At 43.5% G+C, this 18,001-nt stretch overlaps 2 protein-coding genes across 2 annotated transcripts in view; one reads left to right on the forward strand and one right to left on the reverse strand.

Annotated features, from left to right (window-relative positions):
• Positions 1-11,539, forward strand: part of FBXO32 (F-box protein 32) — a 29,255-nt gene extending 17,716 nt beyond the window's left edge. Inside the window, exons 5-9 of the mRNA XM_081070750.1 lie at positions 2,291-2,384; positions 3,420-3,604; positions 9,280-9,462; positions 10,430-10,573; positions 10,994-11,539. Coding sequence (XP_080926876.1) covers positions 2,291-2,384; positions 3,420-3,604; positions 9,280-9,462; positions 10,430-10,573; positions 10,994-11,083 — 696 coding nt within the window. The 3' untranslated portion in view covers positions 11,084-11,539. The remainder of the gene's footprint in view (positions 1-2,290; positions 2,385-3,419; positions 3,605-9,279; positions 9,463-10,429; positions 10,574-10,993) is intronic.
• The window catches only part of NTAQ1 (N-terminal glutamine amidase 1), an 85,794-nt gene that overhangs the window by 21,979 nt on the left and 45,814 nt on the right, over positions 1-18,001 (reverse strand). The window lies entirely within an intron of this gene.

Here is an 18,001-nt window from a genome sequence, read left to right on the forward strand (position 1 = left end):
GGGTGTTTTCTTTTCCCTCCAGGGCACAGTCATGGCTCTGAGAGTCCTCTTGTCCTTGTGATTGGTGCATTTTTAGACAAGATTAAAACGGACACCCTCATGAGACAGGAGTCACGTGGGATCTGGGTTTTGGATGGGTTTCAGGCTGAACTCTGCCCGCCCTCCTCCCACCCCATGATGAGTCACAGTGCATAGCCAACTGCCCTTCGAAGAGCCACGCAAGGCTTTGTTTCCTTTCATCTTGCTTTGTGCTGCTCATGGGAGGCTCAGCGTATTAATAGACCATTGGCTTGGCCTTCTGAATCCGGTTGGTCAGGGAGATTAATGAAAGGTTTGGCCAATCCCTTTGTGCCATTCTTCACTCCTCTTTTGACTGTCACATGCTGGTGGGTGGAAGAGCTGAACCAGACAGGCAGAGGGCATGCAGTGTGGTTACCACCCGTGGACGTGGCCTGATGTTTTGAGGTCTTGCCTCTCTTAGTGGCCGCTTGGTTAGCTCCTGACTTCCACCCTTGAATCACCAGGACTGATCTTAACAAATCGGCCTCAGCCTTTGCCTGCTGCCTTCTCCCAGTCAGATGACTACACCTCTGCCTACATGTGTGAGAGATAATAGAAGCCAGGCAGGATAACGTTTTGGGGTTTTTGTGTTGTGGGGGTTTTTTTGTTTTGTTTTGTTTTTTAACATCAAGAAAAATTATGCTCGGGAAATTAAAAGTCTGCACGTGGTTTGACAAGCTCCTAAGGAGCTCCACAGGGACAAAATTTTTAAACAAACACCTTGGAAGCAGAAGTTCTTTGAATGGCTTGGAGCTTTGATCCAAAGGTTTCAGTTCTCCTAGGTAGCCCAGTTTTTAGAATGTCACTTGTCTAGTTCCCTCAGCCTTGATTCCAGCACCCAGCACAGTTGTCTATGAACCTGCAGAGAAGTTGGGCGGGGGGCTGGTTAGGAGATGAAACTCCCTTGGAAAGTGTCCTAGGAGCAGAGATTCAAGCTCTAACGTAAAACAGGGGTCTTGGTTTTCTAAGTCTAGTTTACTTTTTAAGTCTAAGGCTAGTCCATTTTACTTGGGGGGGGGGGCTGGTGGGTTCTGGTAAAATTACCTATTTTCATTTTTACATCAACTTCTTTTGTGTGGTAACTCCATGAAAACATGAACTGTGTTGAGAAAGAGTCTGCTGAGCCCTCTCACTGCTTTTGGCGTCGTTGGGGAGGTTTAGTCTCCCAAGCCTCAGTTTGCTCATCTGTTAAATGAGTTGAACCACATGACCTCTAAGACCCGCTTCACTCTAAGGTTTCATTTTCAACAATAGAATCTTTGAACTTAAAAAATCTTGCCACATCTGTAAAGAATTTTGCGATGGAAGGGAAGAAAGGTTGGGCTAAGAATGCACCAACTTAAGTTATTATCTTTATCTCTTCTTATTTGGCGATGATGGGAGTGGGGGGAATGGAACGTACTCCTTCAATGAACACCCCCACCTTTATTTGCCACCTAAGTTTCGCCAGCCACTGTGCTATAAGGGCTGTGTGTGCATGCCCTCATTCAAAGCTCTCCACCATCTTGGGGGCTCTATTAGAGATGAAGAAAGTTGCCCATAGTCACAGAGCTAAGAAGTGGTCAAACCAAGATTTGAACCTAAACCTAGACCTGCAAGTATCCTAGCATTTAAGTAGAAATAAATGTATATATACTATACATCCCTGAAGTTCTCTGTCTTCCAGCAATTGGCTTCTTTCTACAGAAAGTTAAATGTCTAATTAAGAGACATTTTTTATTGAACGCCGCATAAGCAGGAGCTATCTGAGTAAAAATTGCCGCTTCCTTGGAAAGTGCACCTTGATGCTGAACATGAGCTTTAGGTGCCTTGAGAGCAGTCAGTGCCAGTGGGGAAGGAGTTCAAGCGGGGGTAGAAGAATTCCCGCTGGGAGTGATTACATGACACTCAAACATTCACAGGTCATAGGAGGTTTTGTTCCCTTGGGCATACGTCAGCTTCACTTGTTGAAGTAGGACAAGTAGAATGAATTAGCCGTGGCTGAAGCCAAACTCTTTATAGTTAAAAGAAAAAAAGCAATTAAATATTCAGCCTGATTCCTGGGTTTTGAATTACCCCCCATTTGTCTTTCACTTTGAGCATCTGCTTTTTATTGCATTGTGGCCCTGCCTGCCATTTATCTCTCCCTGTCGTCAGTCAGTATCTGCGTGTCATGTGACCCAAACGCGAAGATTAGAGGAGAAAAATATCTCTGTATTCTAAGCCTGGCAACTTCTATTTTTACCCACAGCTGTTGGAACTGATAGCAAAGTCACAGCTCACATCCCTGAGTGGCATTGCCCAAAAGAACTTCATGAACATTTTGGAAAAAGTGGTACTGAAAGGTGAGCTCTCTTTCACTCTCTCACCCCTTTTTATAGGCAAGGGGACGGGCTGATGGATTTTCTAGTAGAGTGGACATGTCGTTAGATTTAAGGGAATGTGAGTGGATAGAAATGAATAACTGCAGATGCATTTTAAAAGGGCCAGATTCCAGTTCAGAAAGAGGTAAAACTGATGGTCGTGACAAAGGGTGAGACCCTCACCCTCCTGTCGTTTTATTGGGATAATCCGTTTGCCCTGCAATAAGCCTCTCAAGCTTCTCAGTGCAAATACATGTCCCCACTGAGCCTCTGGATTCCAAATTCCTAGAAGATTGAGCTGTGTGCAAGGCAGAATAAGTTCATAGACTAGGTCTCTGGCTCAACTGACTCATTGGACATTTGGGGAAACTGAGGCCCCTGAGAGTGATTTGTCCATAATCAAAAGAGTCACCCATACAGAATTAGGACCCATGCTCCCGACCCCCGCCCCATACTCCAACCACTGACCACCTAAAAGGGATAGCACTGCAGGGCGAAAGAAACTGCTTTCAGGTCAGGTGAGCCATTGGTGCTGGTGTAACAATGAAAAGAGAAGAGTCTTTGTAGAAAACCGGGGAGAAGAGAACAAAGAGAGACCTAGATAATGGAAACTCTACCTGGTAACCTGGAGTGCAGAAGCTTAGCCAAGTGGAGAAGAAACCCCAGCGAGAAAGAAAACCATATCCTCAGAGGCAGGACCCAGGTAACACGAGCAGAATAGAGAAGAAGAAAAGGCCCACTTATAAAATATGGAGGGCTAGGGGCAGCCGGTTAGCTTAGTTGGTTAGAGCGTGATGCTTGTTAACACCGGGGTTGTCGGTTTCATCCCACACGGGCCACCGTGAGCTGCGCCCTCCACAGCCAGATTGAAACAACTACTTGACTTGGAGCTGATGGGTCCTGGAAATACACACTTAAAATAAATGAAAAGTTTAAAACAAAAGTTTAAAAAAATAAAATGAAATATGGAGTGTTCGTTAGCATAACTATTATTTCTTTTTTTCTTCCCCACTCAAGTCCTTGAAGACCAGCAAAACATTAGACTCATAAGGGAACTACTCCAGACCCTCTACACGTCCTTATGTACATTGGTCCAAAGAGTTGGCAAATGTGTGCTGGTTGGGAATATTAACATGTGGGTGTACCGAATGGAGACCATTCTACACTGGCAGCAACAACTGAACAACATCCAGATCACCAGGGTAAGTAGGAAACCCCAGCTTCCTCCCAGCAGGAAAGGCTTCAGTCGGTTCCTTTGCTGGGGTGCCGGGCAGCCTTGCCAGGATTTTATCTCTAGTCCGGTGATGGAAGAGACTGGACCATTCCATTCTGATGCTTTATACTGGGTGTTGAAGGGGAGCCTGGGGTGCTTCCTGATAAAGGGAGAGTGGGAAGGAGAACTTGGCAAAACAGGATCAAAATATGGGAAAGATGACAGCCAGTGGAAACAGGATGGGAGAACCAGAAACTCAGCTTTGGGGTAGATGTTGGCTCGACCACTGAAATCTTCAGTGCAATTTGGAGATCTCTCCTCTTTGCCCGTTTCCTCTTAAAGCATATGTTGTTTATCGCTTTAGGGATGGTGCCTTGGGATACTTGGATAGAGCTGAGATGGCAGCAGAACTGGTACCAACCTTTTAAAATTCTATTAATAGATCTAAGAATCAATAGTTATGACAAAGGAAGCCTTTGATATTAGACTGTGAACATACATCTAAGAAAAGACATGAGCAATTCTAACTCAAAGCCAAAAACAAAACAGTCCTATATTACCAGCTTAACTACTAGCCGTAGTTTCTTTTAACTTTTAAAACATAACTTGGTCCTCAGCTTTTATCCTCTTCATAGTGAACAGGAGGACCAAGGCTCACAGAAAATGTGAGAAACATGCTGGTGTAAAGGCTCCCTAATGTTCAGGCACTCATGTAGGCAGCTCATGTAGCACTTGGCTAACTTATCTAATCACTGACCACAGAGGTTTTAAGTGGTTCCGGGAGCCAACCTGATAAAGGTGGGGGCTGCCCCACCTCTCAAGAAAGTAACATGTAAAAACCTCTTTGACCCCCTTTTAAATAATTATTTTCCTCTATGAAGATTTCAAAAGGCAGTGTCCTTGACTTTACTATGAATAGCCTCTCTGGGCCTTCGTTTCTTAAACTCTGCCACAGAGGGAATAATTAGAAGCGTCAGAGTTATGTGACTTCCTTAGGCTACCACACACACACACACACACACACACGCACACACACACACACGCACACACACGCATGCATACACACACACGCACACACACGTGCATACAGGATACAGAGCACAAGTCCAGGTAATCTTTCAAAAACTGTCTCAATTATTTGTTTATTATAAGAGAATAGGAGTATTTCTTATGAACCTCTACCAGATTTATTTGAATAATTGATTCCCATTCTCATCTCTCCAGTGTAGGCAGAGTCTGACACTTTGAATTTGAGACCCACATGGCCAGCTTCTCTCGCACGGAAAACCCATTTACACCTTCCGTGTGACTTCTGGCATCCGCAATAGCGTGGACTCAATACTTACTGGTTTTTCTAAGCCCAGGACCCAGTATTACCCAGCCAGTGATATATACGAGCAAGTCCCATTTGTCCCAAGGGCATCTTCCCTCCAGCAATTTTGGGACACCCATTTGAAGGGTCACCCTTGCCGAGACCTGGCCTCCGTTCCCTCTGCCCACCTCACAGGAGCCCCCCGGCCACATCCACCCGCTTCTATGAGCTTACTTCCCCAGAGGCCCCCTTACTTGAGCCACACACACTCTTCAGAGGTAGCCACTGCAGTTGCTATTACTCTTCATGGGGTGGGACCAGAGAAGCCCAGTAACTTTTCCCGAATTACACAGCAATTAGGGCCAGAGCTGAGGCCAGAACCCTGGACTCCTTATTCCTAAAATGGCAAAGCTTTCTTCACATCAGTAGTTTCCAAACTTTTTTTCAATCCAGCTCCCTTCCAAGTATTTATTCAGTGATCCAGCTTTTTGCAAGCCTTTTAAATCCAATGAAATCCCATGCAGGACCAATTAAACCCTGAGGTTCATCTCACTCTCCCTTCATCTCACTCTCTCTTCTGCTCACAGTACTCCAGCCAAGGCAAGCTATTCTCTGCATACGCTATGCTTGTCCTACCTTGGGGCTTTGAAACTTGCTGTCTCCCCTGACTGCCCAGTCTCCTGAAGCCACTGTCATCTCGCCTTCAGAGTAGTTATTACCGTCTGAAAATATCTCATATGTGTATTCACTTTCCCGTCTCTATCTGCTGGCTTATCAACTCCACAAAGAAAGGACATGATCATCTTTGTTCCCTGCTCTGTACTCTCTACCTGGCACAGAGCGGAAAGTAGTCAATACATTTCAGTTGAATGAATGAATGATTGAAGGGAAGACCCTCCCGCCTGAAGCTGCCTGAAGGACTTGTTCAAAGTTCAGAGGAATACAATTGGAAATCATCGCCCTATATTATGGATCATGATGAAAATTTACCAATTGTAGGATTTGGGGCAAGTTCTTTAGCCTCTTCATGTCTCACTTTCCTCATTTGGAAAATAATGTCTATCTCATAGCCTTGGTGTGAAATTTAATAAGTGAATACATAGAAAGCACGTGGAACCATGCCTGACATGTAGTAAGTATTGGAAATTCATCAGCTATTGTTGTTATTATTAAGGGCTGACTCTGGCAGACACACTTCTAAGTCCTTTACATATATTAATTCATCTAGTGAAGAATTATAAGTAGGAGTCATTATAATAGCTAATATTTATTGGGCATTGTGGTAAGGACTTCCATGCATTATCTCATCCATTCCTCCCAGAAACCCCGTAAGATATGTTTTCCTCATTTTATAAATGAGAAAAGTGAGACAAAGTAGTTTAGGAATAATCTGACCTAGGTCTCACCACCAGTAAGCTATAGCACGGGGATTGAACCCAGGCCTGTCTGCAGAGGCTGTGCTTTTACTCAATGCTCTCTCCTCCCTCCTGCCCTCCTTCCCAACCCTCCTTGGCTCTGAGCTGCATGATTTTGAGAGCAGGGAACCCACAGAGCCCTGAAGAGCTTTTCACCCAAATGCCCAACTCTCCAAAAGAAAGAAAGATGTGTTGAGGGGGGCGGACTTAATTACTTCAGTCTGGACTGTATTTTAAAGCTTACTTTATAACAGGTTGGACCAAAGAAAAGTATGTTATTACACGAAAATGTTAAGGTAACATTTACAGTAATTGCTTTCTATTGGCCAAAATTCTATCAGTGTTTTCCCAACACCTAATCTTGCTTTCCTTCAAAATTTCATATCTAATTCTATGGAGCCAATTTTTATGGGTAAAATAATTAACATAATAAAGGACGAAGGGGGGGAAAAAGAAGAGAACTGGTGTGTAGGAAGGAAAATTTAACAGTGTGCTGTGATTGAGGCAGGGTTCTGAAGCACATGGGGGCAGGGTAGACATAAAGGATTGTATCCAAATGCTTGGTTGGAGGAGCAAGAGTGACTCCTTATTTTTCTCTTACATGTTTATGTAAAAAGAGAAGAAAGCACACAAGCAGTTAACCATTTATCAGGAGTTAAATACTTGGCATGGGGTGTGGGCAAGGATTTTGGAAAAGTTCAGGTTTGAAAATTTGAGCGTGAACTCTGCCAAGTGGACTTTATAGGAGTTCATATAATAATTGGCCTGGGAGTTTTCACCAAAAAAGTAGATGCTTTGAAGTGCTAGGAACAAAAAGAAAATCTCATGGCAGTTTTATGAGCTCATATGATCAGCAGCATATGATAAACGACAAATAGGTCTAGAGCCTTCTGCAGCCCAGCAAAGTCCTGAATTTTGCAAAGAACGAAAAGTTCAACCCAGCTGCCGGAGCGATAAAATTGCCAAGTCATGGGCACTTCTGATGAGTTAGGGGCTGAAACTGCTCCAAAGCTGAGATTGTGGGAGCTGGAAGGGGTCTTCAGAATCTTCTAAACCAATTCATTTTGGACATGGGGAAATTGCGATCCAGTCTTCCCAAGAGTACCTGGGATGCGGGGTTCCTCCCATGCCACCTCCCATTCCTCTCCATAGTCCATCTTCCCACGGCCCCCTGCCACTGCCCACCTTTCCTCTACATGCCTGTCCTGCTTTGCAGGGGACACAGGATGGAATTCCTAAGACTGTGTGTCCCCTGGGAATCCTGTGTGTCTCGGCTTTGATGTGTCTCGTACAGTCTAGAGCCCTAAAAATGTGAGGCGGGAACAAGATACTCATACTCATTCCCAGGATATTTTCCCCTGAGTTAAAGAAGGGTTCTTCATGCTGTAATTTTTTTTTCCCTGTGACCCGCTCTGCCCCCAGAGGTGACAGAATACTGAGCTAAAAATGTCAATAGTGCAAACTCAAGAGCTCACCCAGGAATCAAGGGAAGGACAAGGAACCACAGTCTCAGGTGATTTGTGCTGACTTCTTATCCAGATGGCAACATCCAGCTGCTAGTCAGGACCTATCCGCAAATACTAGTGAGGACCTCCCGTGTACAGATGGTTCCCAGAGCGTTTGCACATGCCTCCTTGATAGCATTTAACAGACTGTTCTGTAATTATTGGCTTATGTTTCTGGATCTCTCGCCAGCCTAATGAGCCCATTGCAGCACCTCAAGGGTCAGCCCATGGTAGGCCGTCGAAAGAGGTTGTTTATGCTGAACTAATCTGCAAGGGATATGAAACTAGACCCTGGCTTCAAGGATCTAGGTCTGGGTGGGGTAACACAAGCTCATCAAAATTTAAGTAATAAAGGGCTTAAATGTAAGTTCAGGGATACAGTAGAAGAAGCTTCTGGAGAAGTTCATGCTTAATTACCAATGTATTATCCACAGACGAACAGTTTTCAAAATGCTCCATGGAGGCCTAGGTTTGAATAAAGCAGATTTAGGCCAAAGGGTTCTGGACCAGCCATTTTCCAAGGGCATGTACATGTGTGCACACATGCCGGCACTCACGAGTGCACGCACATATACACATCAGTGCGGGTCTTTCTGTTGTTGTTTACCTATTTAATGATTTGGGTTTCATTCATTCCACAAGTATTTATTGAGGGCCTGCTATGTGCTAGGCACTCTTCTAGACACTGGGGACACAGCGAGGACAAAAGATCAATATTCCTGCCTCCTTGGAGCTTACATTCTAACAGGAATGTTCCATTCCAGCTTTCTTTTGGAAGAAGGTTGCATTACATAACAAAAGGCCGGCGGGGAGGGGGCTTGTTGCACAAGGTATCTGAGAGAGATCATAGGAATTCTAGGGAGATGTGAAGAATAAGGCCTGAGAGTCACAAAACGCAGAAAAGGCGTTTCAGAGGAAGTAGGTTTGACTGGCTCTGAGGAAGAGTAACATTTGGACAGGCAGAGAGGATTGGGAGGGGGGGACCTTGCAGGCAGCGCGTTTGGGTGTGGGTGAGAAAACCTGCTTGGAGGGTCAGTGGTCATTAGAGGACAGTGAGATACAAAGCTGGGGTGGCAGGTGGGGGTGCTCTGTCCAGGGCAGTGAGCCCTTCCAGAAGGTAGCAAATCTCCTTCCTGAGTGAACTGAGTGAAGCCCAAGAATCCAACATGTGCCTCGGGGAGAATCTTTAAGCGTCCAAGTATAAAGCTTTGTGAAACAGGAAAATCGCTCTGGCGCCCGCCCTTCCAGGCTGTGCTTTGTGATCTCAGCCACGGATCTTGTTTCTTAGGGCAGGGAGAACGACTGCTTTTGATCTCTGATCAATAAACCAGCTTGAAAACGGAGGGTGAGGGGTCAGATGCAGCCTCGGAAGGTGTGGCCCAGCAAGTGGCTGCTCTCCCCCCACCACCTAACGGGAACCCTTCTCCTGCAGCCTGCCTTCAAGGGCCTCACCTTCACCGACCTGCCTTTGTGCCTACAACTGAACATCATGCAGAGACTGAGTGATGGGCGCGACCTGGTCAGCCTGGGCCAGGTAGCCCCCAACCTACACGTGCTCAGCGAGGACCGGCTGCTGTGGAAGAGGCTGTGCCAGTACCACTTCTCCGAGAGGCAGGTGGGTGGGGCCGGGCCGGCACTCCTTCCTTCTCACCCTTCTCTGCCCCCCACCCTCCAGCTTCCTTCTCATCCTTCGCAAGCTTGGAGTGTGGGTGCTCACCCTCCAGAGCTTCCTGGTTTGACTGGAAAGTTTCTAAATGTGTGTGAGGTTTGGTTTTGTTTTTTTAAGATGGTTTCGATAAGGAGAAAAAAGAAACTTACGTTCTTAACCTGTTCACATTTTACAACTTTCTCCCAAAAAAAATATTGACAAATTGGCACCAGTCCTTTTTTTCTATAACAAAATAATTTATACTTTTATGATAGTTTATAGCTAAGGTACTTTTACAGATAGTATTTCATTTTATTTTTAAAGACCCAGGGAAAGGTACCCAGAAGGGGGTCAGATATCATGATGCCCGCTTTAAAGAGATGGAGAGCCTGAGACCACAAATGGCTAAGTGACATTTTGAAATTAGTGAAGTGGCTCTCTAGGTGAGGAAACTGGCCTTGAATTTGAATGTGGGCCTTCTGACACCAGCTCTAGGCCTCACACAGACTCAGATGTTTGTTTTCCAACTTCTTTATATAGAACTGTGAGTTCAACAAGTTCTGTTCATGAAGCCTCTAATATTTAAATAGAAAATAGAGCCACTAGCATCTCCCTGGAAATGATCACCCAAGTCTACAGCAAAGAAAAGACTAAAGTTGTTTGCTGAGATCACCTAAATTGTAAAGGACCATCCAAATGCAGTTTAGTAGAGGTCACCAACCACCTATTTCTTTTAAAGACTGGTTAAAAGTTACCGTTTTAACTGGGTAGAGCTCAGAAGATACTTCTTTCAATCTTGGCTATGTTTGCCTAGCTGTTGCAGGGTAGAGATGGAAAAGAGGAGGAGGGGTGGGAGCAGAATTTTTCAGAACCAGAAAACCACAAACCCTCTTTTTAATTAACTCTCCTGCAATGACTTTTATTTGATATTTAGATCCGCAAGCGATTAATTCTGTCAGACAAAGGACAGCTGGATTGGAAGAAGATGTATTTTAAACTTGTGCGATGTTACCCACGGAAAGAGCAGTATGGAGATACCCTACAGCTTTGCAAACACTGTCACATTCTTTCCTGGAAGGTATGTGTCTCGGAAGTGGCTGCCACAGACCCCTAGCCCAGCCCCTAAGAGCCAGTAGGGCCAGCGTTCCAATGCCAAATCCTTTCCTACTCTACTCCAGCTGAAGGTGAAGGTAAAACCAGTTCTGTCTCTGGGGAGAGAAACTTTGAAAGACCTTAATTTCCTTCACCTCCCTCGCCCCCTGCGTTATGTTTATTTTTTTCCTGCAACCACCCATCCCCAAATTCTCCCATCTCTTTGTGCACAAGTGCGCACACACACACACACACACACACACACACACGCAGCTCTTTCGTTTTTCCAGTCCTTATGGCATTCTTGGCAGAAGAAAGTTGTTTTGAGTTGGGCAATGGCTTACGGTGCTCCAAGCCAACAAGATGCTTCTGAGAACTCAAACCTGACCATCCCATTCCTTTCCAGGGCACTGACCACCCGTGCACAGCCAATAACCCAGAGAGCTGCTCCGTTTCACTTTCACCCCAGGACTTTATCAACTTGTTCAAGTTCTGAATCCCAGCACATGACAACACTTCAGAAGGGTTCCCCTGCTGATTGGTTGGGAATACAGAGTTGGACACTTCATTTGTAAATAGTGTACATTTTAAACATTGGCTCGAAGCTTCTGAGATAAGTCGTGGAGAGGACGTTGGAGGGGAGAGATGCAGGCGCTGGCTGGGAATTTCAGAATATGGACTTCTCATTAGAATTGGTATGGAAAAGTGGAAATACTGTAAATAAACTTTTTTTCCTAACGATTTGCCAGCAAGACTGTAAGGGCAGGAGTTCTATTTCATCGATGAAAACGGAATTCTCTTGATGTTCACTGAAAATCCTGTATAGTTTCCCAGAGACGTGGAAGCGAAAGGCAAAGCTCGAGTACAAGGTAGAACATGCTTTGTTTACAACGTGAAAATTTGTTTTTTTAAAAAAAGAAGAAAAAAGAAGAAGAAAAATTACAGATGAGAATTTTCTGGGCTTTTGGTTTTGATTTTGGGTTTGTTTTGAAAAGGCAACAGAAGTACCACCCATCTTAAACCCATGTGGGCATAGGGCCTTATCTTACGAAGATATCACACAATAGTCTACCTCGGAAAGCATACAGTGATCTCTGACAAAGTGCATTGTCCAGTAGGCAGTGTCTGTGTTTGTTTTTTCATCATATACAAAAGTGATTTAAAATGGGAAGGGAGCTTGGAAGCAGTCCTCATCGTGTTCTTTTTTAGGCAAATGGGGCACTCCTTGGTTGCCTCTTTTCTAGAACAACCACAGAACACTTAGGCCTTTTTTCCTTTCATGTTGTAGCTCCCTCAGGGCAACCTAAGGCCAATTAAAAACAGTCCTAGAGGAAGTGCTGCTGCAGAAAAGATAGAATCAGTCACCCCGTAGCTGTGAAGACTTTCTTATTCCTGTTTAATTTCTTGGCTTGTCTGCTTCCTGGGGTATCTTCACGGATAAGCATAAGTGTATCTCTGTGGACTGGTCGGAGCCAGAGTGCTGATAAAGTCTTGTGACACAGGACTGACATATCAGTGAAACGTTTTACCAGCTGCCGTTCCTCTGGGCGGTGATGAGCTGAGGAGCTTTCTTTCCTTTCCATCCTACATCAAAATGTAGTCAGCCTGAGCTAGGGCTTCGTACAGGGATGATAAAATAAAGCCTGGAGTTCCAGCCAGATAGGGAACAGAGATGCTGTTGAGTTCATCTTCAAATTGCTCCATACCCCAGGCCATCTTGCTAGGCAAAGATCAGCAGGTAACTATGTGGAAGAAAGGAAATCTCAGGCTTTAGTGAGTTTCTTGTCAAATATTCCTGGGAGGGGGTAGGGAGTGTTTTTGTTTTTTACTTTTTATAGAACTTTGCTTTTCTACAACAATGTACATATTTTTGCCGTTGTATTTACTTTGCCTTTTTTCTTTCTTTCTTTTATTATTTTTTTTTTTGTAAATAAAATTACCACCCTGCATGTACCTAGGCAAATACGTGAAGCAGAAATAGGAATTTGCTTCACATTCACGTTGAAGAAGAGTGAATTCTTAGGGATTAAACTTGGGGTGACCTGGAGAGGTCAAAGATAATTAAGTGTATACAGAAACGAGCCCAGGGACCAGCTAGCAATGCAGGGCCTCTTCATACCCTTCCCTCAACACGCAACCCAAGTACCTGCGTTTGGAAGGGCGCCAACCAGTCAATGCTCCTCACTTTGCAGTGTTTGTGCCTACACCAGGGTTTTCATTATCACCCTCCAAAAAGAAAAAAATTAAATTGAATTTAAATTCTCCCTCATGAGAAAAATTAAAGATTAAACAATAAAATCTTGGTGGGTAAACTTGAGCTTTGGAGGGCCACAAACCATTGTAAAACTGAGGGGTCTGTTCCCCCCCCCACCTTCCGCCTCCGCAACTCAAGGTCACACTGAGGATGAAAAACCTAGTTCTTCTATAAGTCAGACAGTTCTCTCAAATGTGACAGGGTTATGGCTGTCCACAGTGATTACCTCGATGGTGCCTCTGGGACCACCTCCCCTGGTGTTATTGGCAGTGGTGTGAGACAGAGTCGAGGGAAATTTTGAAGGACCAAAAAAAAAAAAAAAAAAAGAAACCGACATTTGTGGCTCTCTTTTACTGAAAGAGGAGAATAAGAAAGGAAATGGCAGGTGGAGAGGGAGAGGGAAGGGAATAGAAATGGCATATCTTTGGTGTTGTGGTTTGTGTGAGGGCAGCAGGGATGAGCTTCGTGGGCACGGGGCAGCTGTAAGTGCCACAGGGTAGCTGTGAAGCATGGCCAGAACTTCCTGTATAAGTAAAGTGAGGTAAAAAGAAAATCCTTGTTCCCTGGGCATTAATCATCTATAAAATATCTATTGTCAAATCCTCCCAGGACAACCTGAACTAAAAATCCAAAAACAGAGAATCCCTACCTCAGAACTGCTAGTCTAAAAGCCAGAAGGGGACACGACAATGGAAATTGCTGGAAGAGACAGAATGCTCTACTCTCGTTGCTGTACGAACCTATCCCATCCCAACCCTGTGACATAGAATTTGAAATTGATACCTAATGTGAAGTAATTTCAACTTTCAGAAAAGAAAAGAGTTTTGTCCAGGGCAACGAGTGCCAACGTTGTTATATCCCTATGGAGGGATATAACATCCCTTTGGAGGGATGTTATAAAATTTGGTCCAACTCAAAGGTTTCTGAGCAATGAGCCTAGAGTTTCTTGAGAACAAGGCACAGCATTTGAGGAGAGGGAATATATGAAGCTTAAGAACCTTCACTCCAGAGCAAGATCCAGAAAGAAGTCCAATGACGTTTTAAACTAGATAGCATTATTACTCAATGCTGTTCCTTTGAACAGATGGATCAGTCACGTTGGGAGGATGAGTGGCAGAAACTACAGGTGAAAACATCCCCGGTGGGGCACTTGCGCGATGACATTTCAGTGATGATCAATTTTACGTGGAAGTGGGTTGGAGGAGATAGTTTAGATGAGCTAGATTTTCACTGCAAAACTCAACACAAGAACAGGCTTGACTTGGCGATGGTGAAGTAAGCCGATGAGTGCATATTGCATTATTGCCTCAGTTCTCATCTTTGTGGATTCAAAAACTGTTTTTCATGATGAGCTTGCTATTAACAGAGGCTCCATGTTCCTATTGTTTTTACGTGGGAGAAGAGAAAGAGTTTGGAATTTCATTTGTCTCATCAAGTGGTGTGATGTACAAGGTCAATCATTTCAAGACAAGTGCAACAGTTTATCATCCTTAGCATTCAACACAATGTTTATCATAAAATATGCACCTGAGTTTATATTTTTCTGCCAGGCTGTAGGGCAATGATGTCTTGCTATGGCCAACACTCTATTTTACGTGTGAATTTTTTTAACTGTAATTTTATGTGTGAATTTTTTTCTAACTAAACTATATCAGTTTCTATGTTGACATCTGTTGTTTTGGGTTTTTTAATCTGTTTCCAACTATCTGAGTCTGTGATCCGTCGTCCCTTCTGACTGGATGCTGGCCTAAAATCCTATTAGTGTTTAAAAAGCCCTCAGAAACACCCTGCACCGTTAGGCAAATGCAGACACGTGAGTCTGATATAGCTTGGGCTCTTGATGTCTTCAACAAACAAAATCGTAATTCCTTTCAACTCAATGTTTTCTGTAGATGCTTTCTTCTCTGTTTTGTTAAGGAAAGTAAACCCTCTGTGGTTTTCCAAGAGAAGAAAACTCTTACCCCAGACTTCAGCGCTGGAAGGGAGATTAGCATGGTGACATCTGGCACTCTCTCTGACTTTCAAGATGACATAGCAGGTCCAGAATATTCAGGGGACATGCCGCAGCCCTCCCGGAACTCAGTGGTGAACCTGAGTATACACCTGAGGCCTTGCTTGTGTGCCCCCTTCCCCAGCACCTTTTGGTGTGGCGGGAGACACGTGACACCCGACCTGCTGCTTCTCAAGACCTTCACTGTGGAAGGTCCACTGTTAGGCATCTGGGCGTTAACTTTTCCAAACCTGTTAAGTCCCTGATTCTTTCTGGAAAAGTCAAGGAGCCACCTAACGTTTCTTAGAGACTTCTGACTCTGTTATAAGTGCAGCATTCTAGTGAGTGCAATCTGCTTGCCATAAAGTGAGCAGCATGCTTTGACAAATTTATCTTTCCCTGGGTACTTACCATTTTAATTACAAAGGTGGCCCTTAAGATAGATGATGGCTGAGCAGCTGGCTTACTTTCCAGAAACTGAGGTTCTGCTGATTACCAAGCAGGTATTTCCTCTCCTCTAGACTAAGACGTACATTTAATCCATCCTCTCCATTTCCCTGTCCTCTGGTACCTGTTGTGGATACCATCCCGGGAGCTTCCATTCCAGTGGAAGTTCACTCTCTGCTAACCTCATCTTCCATGAGGCAGCAAGGAGCAAGGGATCACAAGATCCGTGACTTGTCTGCTGGATATTTTTCAAAGTGTCCTTGAATTCACTCAGCAAACAAAGCTTCCTAAAAAATCTCTCAAAACGTAGGCCCTGCTCCATTTGGCCAAAAATGGATGGCTGCTCCAAGATTCTGAACTTCTTGAAACTCCATCTGCTACAACATTACTTCTGGAGTTTGAACACGACTTTTTCTGTATTTGAGTATAGAAATGTTTGTTTAATTAACGATGCACCAGCCTGTTAAACAGAAGGTTCCAAGCGGTCGGTACTCTACACTTGTTGCCATCTTCATTCTACCAAGTGCCAGTCACCCTGGCTAAAGGGGGTGTACATTAAATTCCATATCCTAAGCTTAGAGCCTTTACCTTTTTAATGAAAAATGCTATGGGGAAAGAGGGGGTTGAACATTGTAACTAAAAGTGTAAGGTTAGACCAATTACATGCAAAAGTGTTTATTTAATATTGTGTGAGCTGAGTCCTTCTGTATAAATTATTTGCACACTTTTCTTGCATGATGAACTGATTTTTTTTTATAGTTGTTTGTACCAGACGGTGGCATATTTTTGTAAGAAATTTTTGACACTGAATTGCAATAAATGTTTTTTTCCAACAACATACACTGGTACATTTTTAGTGTGTGTCAATTCAAGTTGGCTTTTGATCATACTGAGTATGTTTATCTTTCGCCTAGAGAGGCTTATATTCCTTCTCCCAGAAACTGATCATTGTTGTAACATTTCTAGGAATACATAGAAACAGAAGCTTGCTGCTGAGTACCAACCTGAGTCAATAATACAGCATTATGCTCAAAGGGGATATTTCCACATATCGTCTGGATAGTACAATGATTAGGGAGTAATGAACTTGGAAGTCAATATCAATGAACTCATCAACAGACATTTATTGACTGACTATACTATGTGTTAGACTCTGTGCAAGGTACAGTGATAGGATGGAACTTCGATAGGATGGAGCCTTAATGGAACTCCGACTCTAGTGGAAAAGACAAAGAAAAGTAGGAAAAGAATTTAATTTGTAATAAGTGCTATGAAGGGAATAAAGGGTCTGAGATGCAGAATAACAAGGGGGAGCTACTTAAGATAGGCTGAGCAGGGGGCCCTCTCCGAGAAAGTGGTGTTGAAGCTGGGACCTGAAAGGTGGTGAGAAGGAGCTGGCCTCAGCAGAATAAAGGCATGAGCCATTCCAGAAAGAGGAAACAGCTGTGCAAGGTTCGGAGCATGGTCCTGCCACTTACCTGCAGTGTGACCTTTGTCACCTTACTTAATTCCTCTCTGTCTCAATTTCCTCGACTCTAAAAGGGTGATAATAAATCGATTTCTTGTAGATCTGAGGGTTAAGTGAACTAACACTGTAAAGTGCTTGGAGCCGGGCACATAATCCGAGTTCAATAAATGTTAGTGATTATGATTCCCTGAGCAACAAGAGTCTGAAAATTGGGTTAGGAAATTGCACTGCATTGCCAGTTGGGTGGGATCTGCTCAGGTGACTTACCTGTGGATGACTGACTTACTCTATACTTGCACGCTGGAACATACCCTGATCCTGCCACGAATTCTCCATCAGAAAATGACATAAAAGGTTCACGACAGACCTTTTTTTAAAAAAATTTCTACGAGGATCACCATTCCAGAAATATCCCATGCATTCTTTGCTCAGGCTGTTCCACCTCCCTAGAATTCTGTTCCCCCAGCCCCTCTGCCTGGTAAGTGTCTATTGCTCCTTCGGGCCACCTGCTTGCTGAAGCCCCCTCCAAATGAGTCAGTCTCATCTCCCATAACATTGTAGTCTTATTTGTGGCTGTGTCATAGTACCCTTCACTGTGCCAGGGCTGAATGAATTAATGAACCCACACATATTCATAAAATGCTTTTGAAAGTCTCACTTATAACCACATAACTTCAACTAGAATAAGAATCAGCGTACATTTAATGTGCATAGTTTCTTGGTTAAAAATTAATGGTGGTTGATAAAGTAACAAATGTGGAGACCCAGTTTTCATGAAAGTTTCTTTTAAGTTCAACTAAATCTTTACAAGTCTAGTAAATTTTCATACAAAATAAAAGGGCCTTCTTTTACTGTTTGATCAACTCACATTGAACATGCTAAAGTCCCTTTCAAAACAAGTCACTTTAACAAACTTAATAAAAATTCCTTTAAACGTTTTAAAGCTTCAATTATATATACAGCTAATGAATTTGCCTTTTTTATAAGCACTTCAAATACCTGCTCAGATAAGCTTCGACTCTAATAAGCAAAACATTCCCAAGAAAATTAATAACTTATAAATTTAATAAGTTAAGCATAAATGTGTCTCAAATTCTCTAAAAGACTCTAACATTGCGAAAATCAGTAAAATTATTATACCTTTCCATTTAAAAATCATATCTTACTCTAATTACTTATTTTAAATGAAAATCATAAGGCTACTGTAGTAGGCAGGATAGGGGTTCCCACAGCTGTCCACAGAACTGTGAACACG

The sequence above is a fragment of the Rhinolophus hipposideros genome (genome assembly GCF_964194185.1).
Source record: "Rhinolophus hipposideros genome assembly, chromosome: 13".
Classification (NCBI taxonomy): Eukaryota; Metazoa; Chordata; class Mammalia; order Chiroptera; family Rhinolophidae; genus Rhinolophus; species Rhinolophus hipposideros.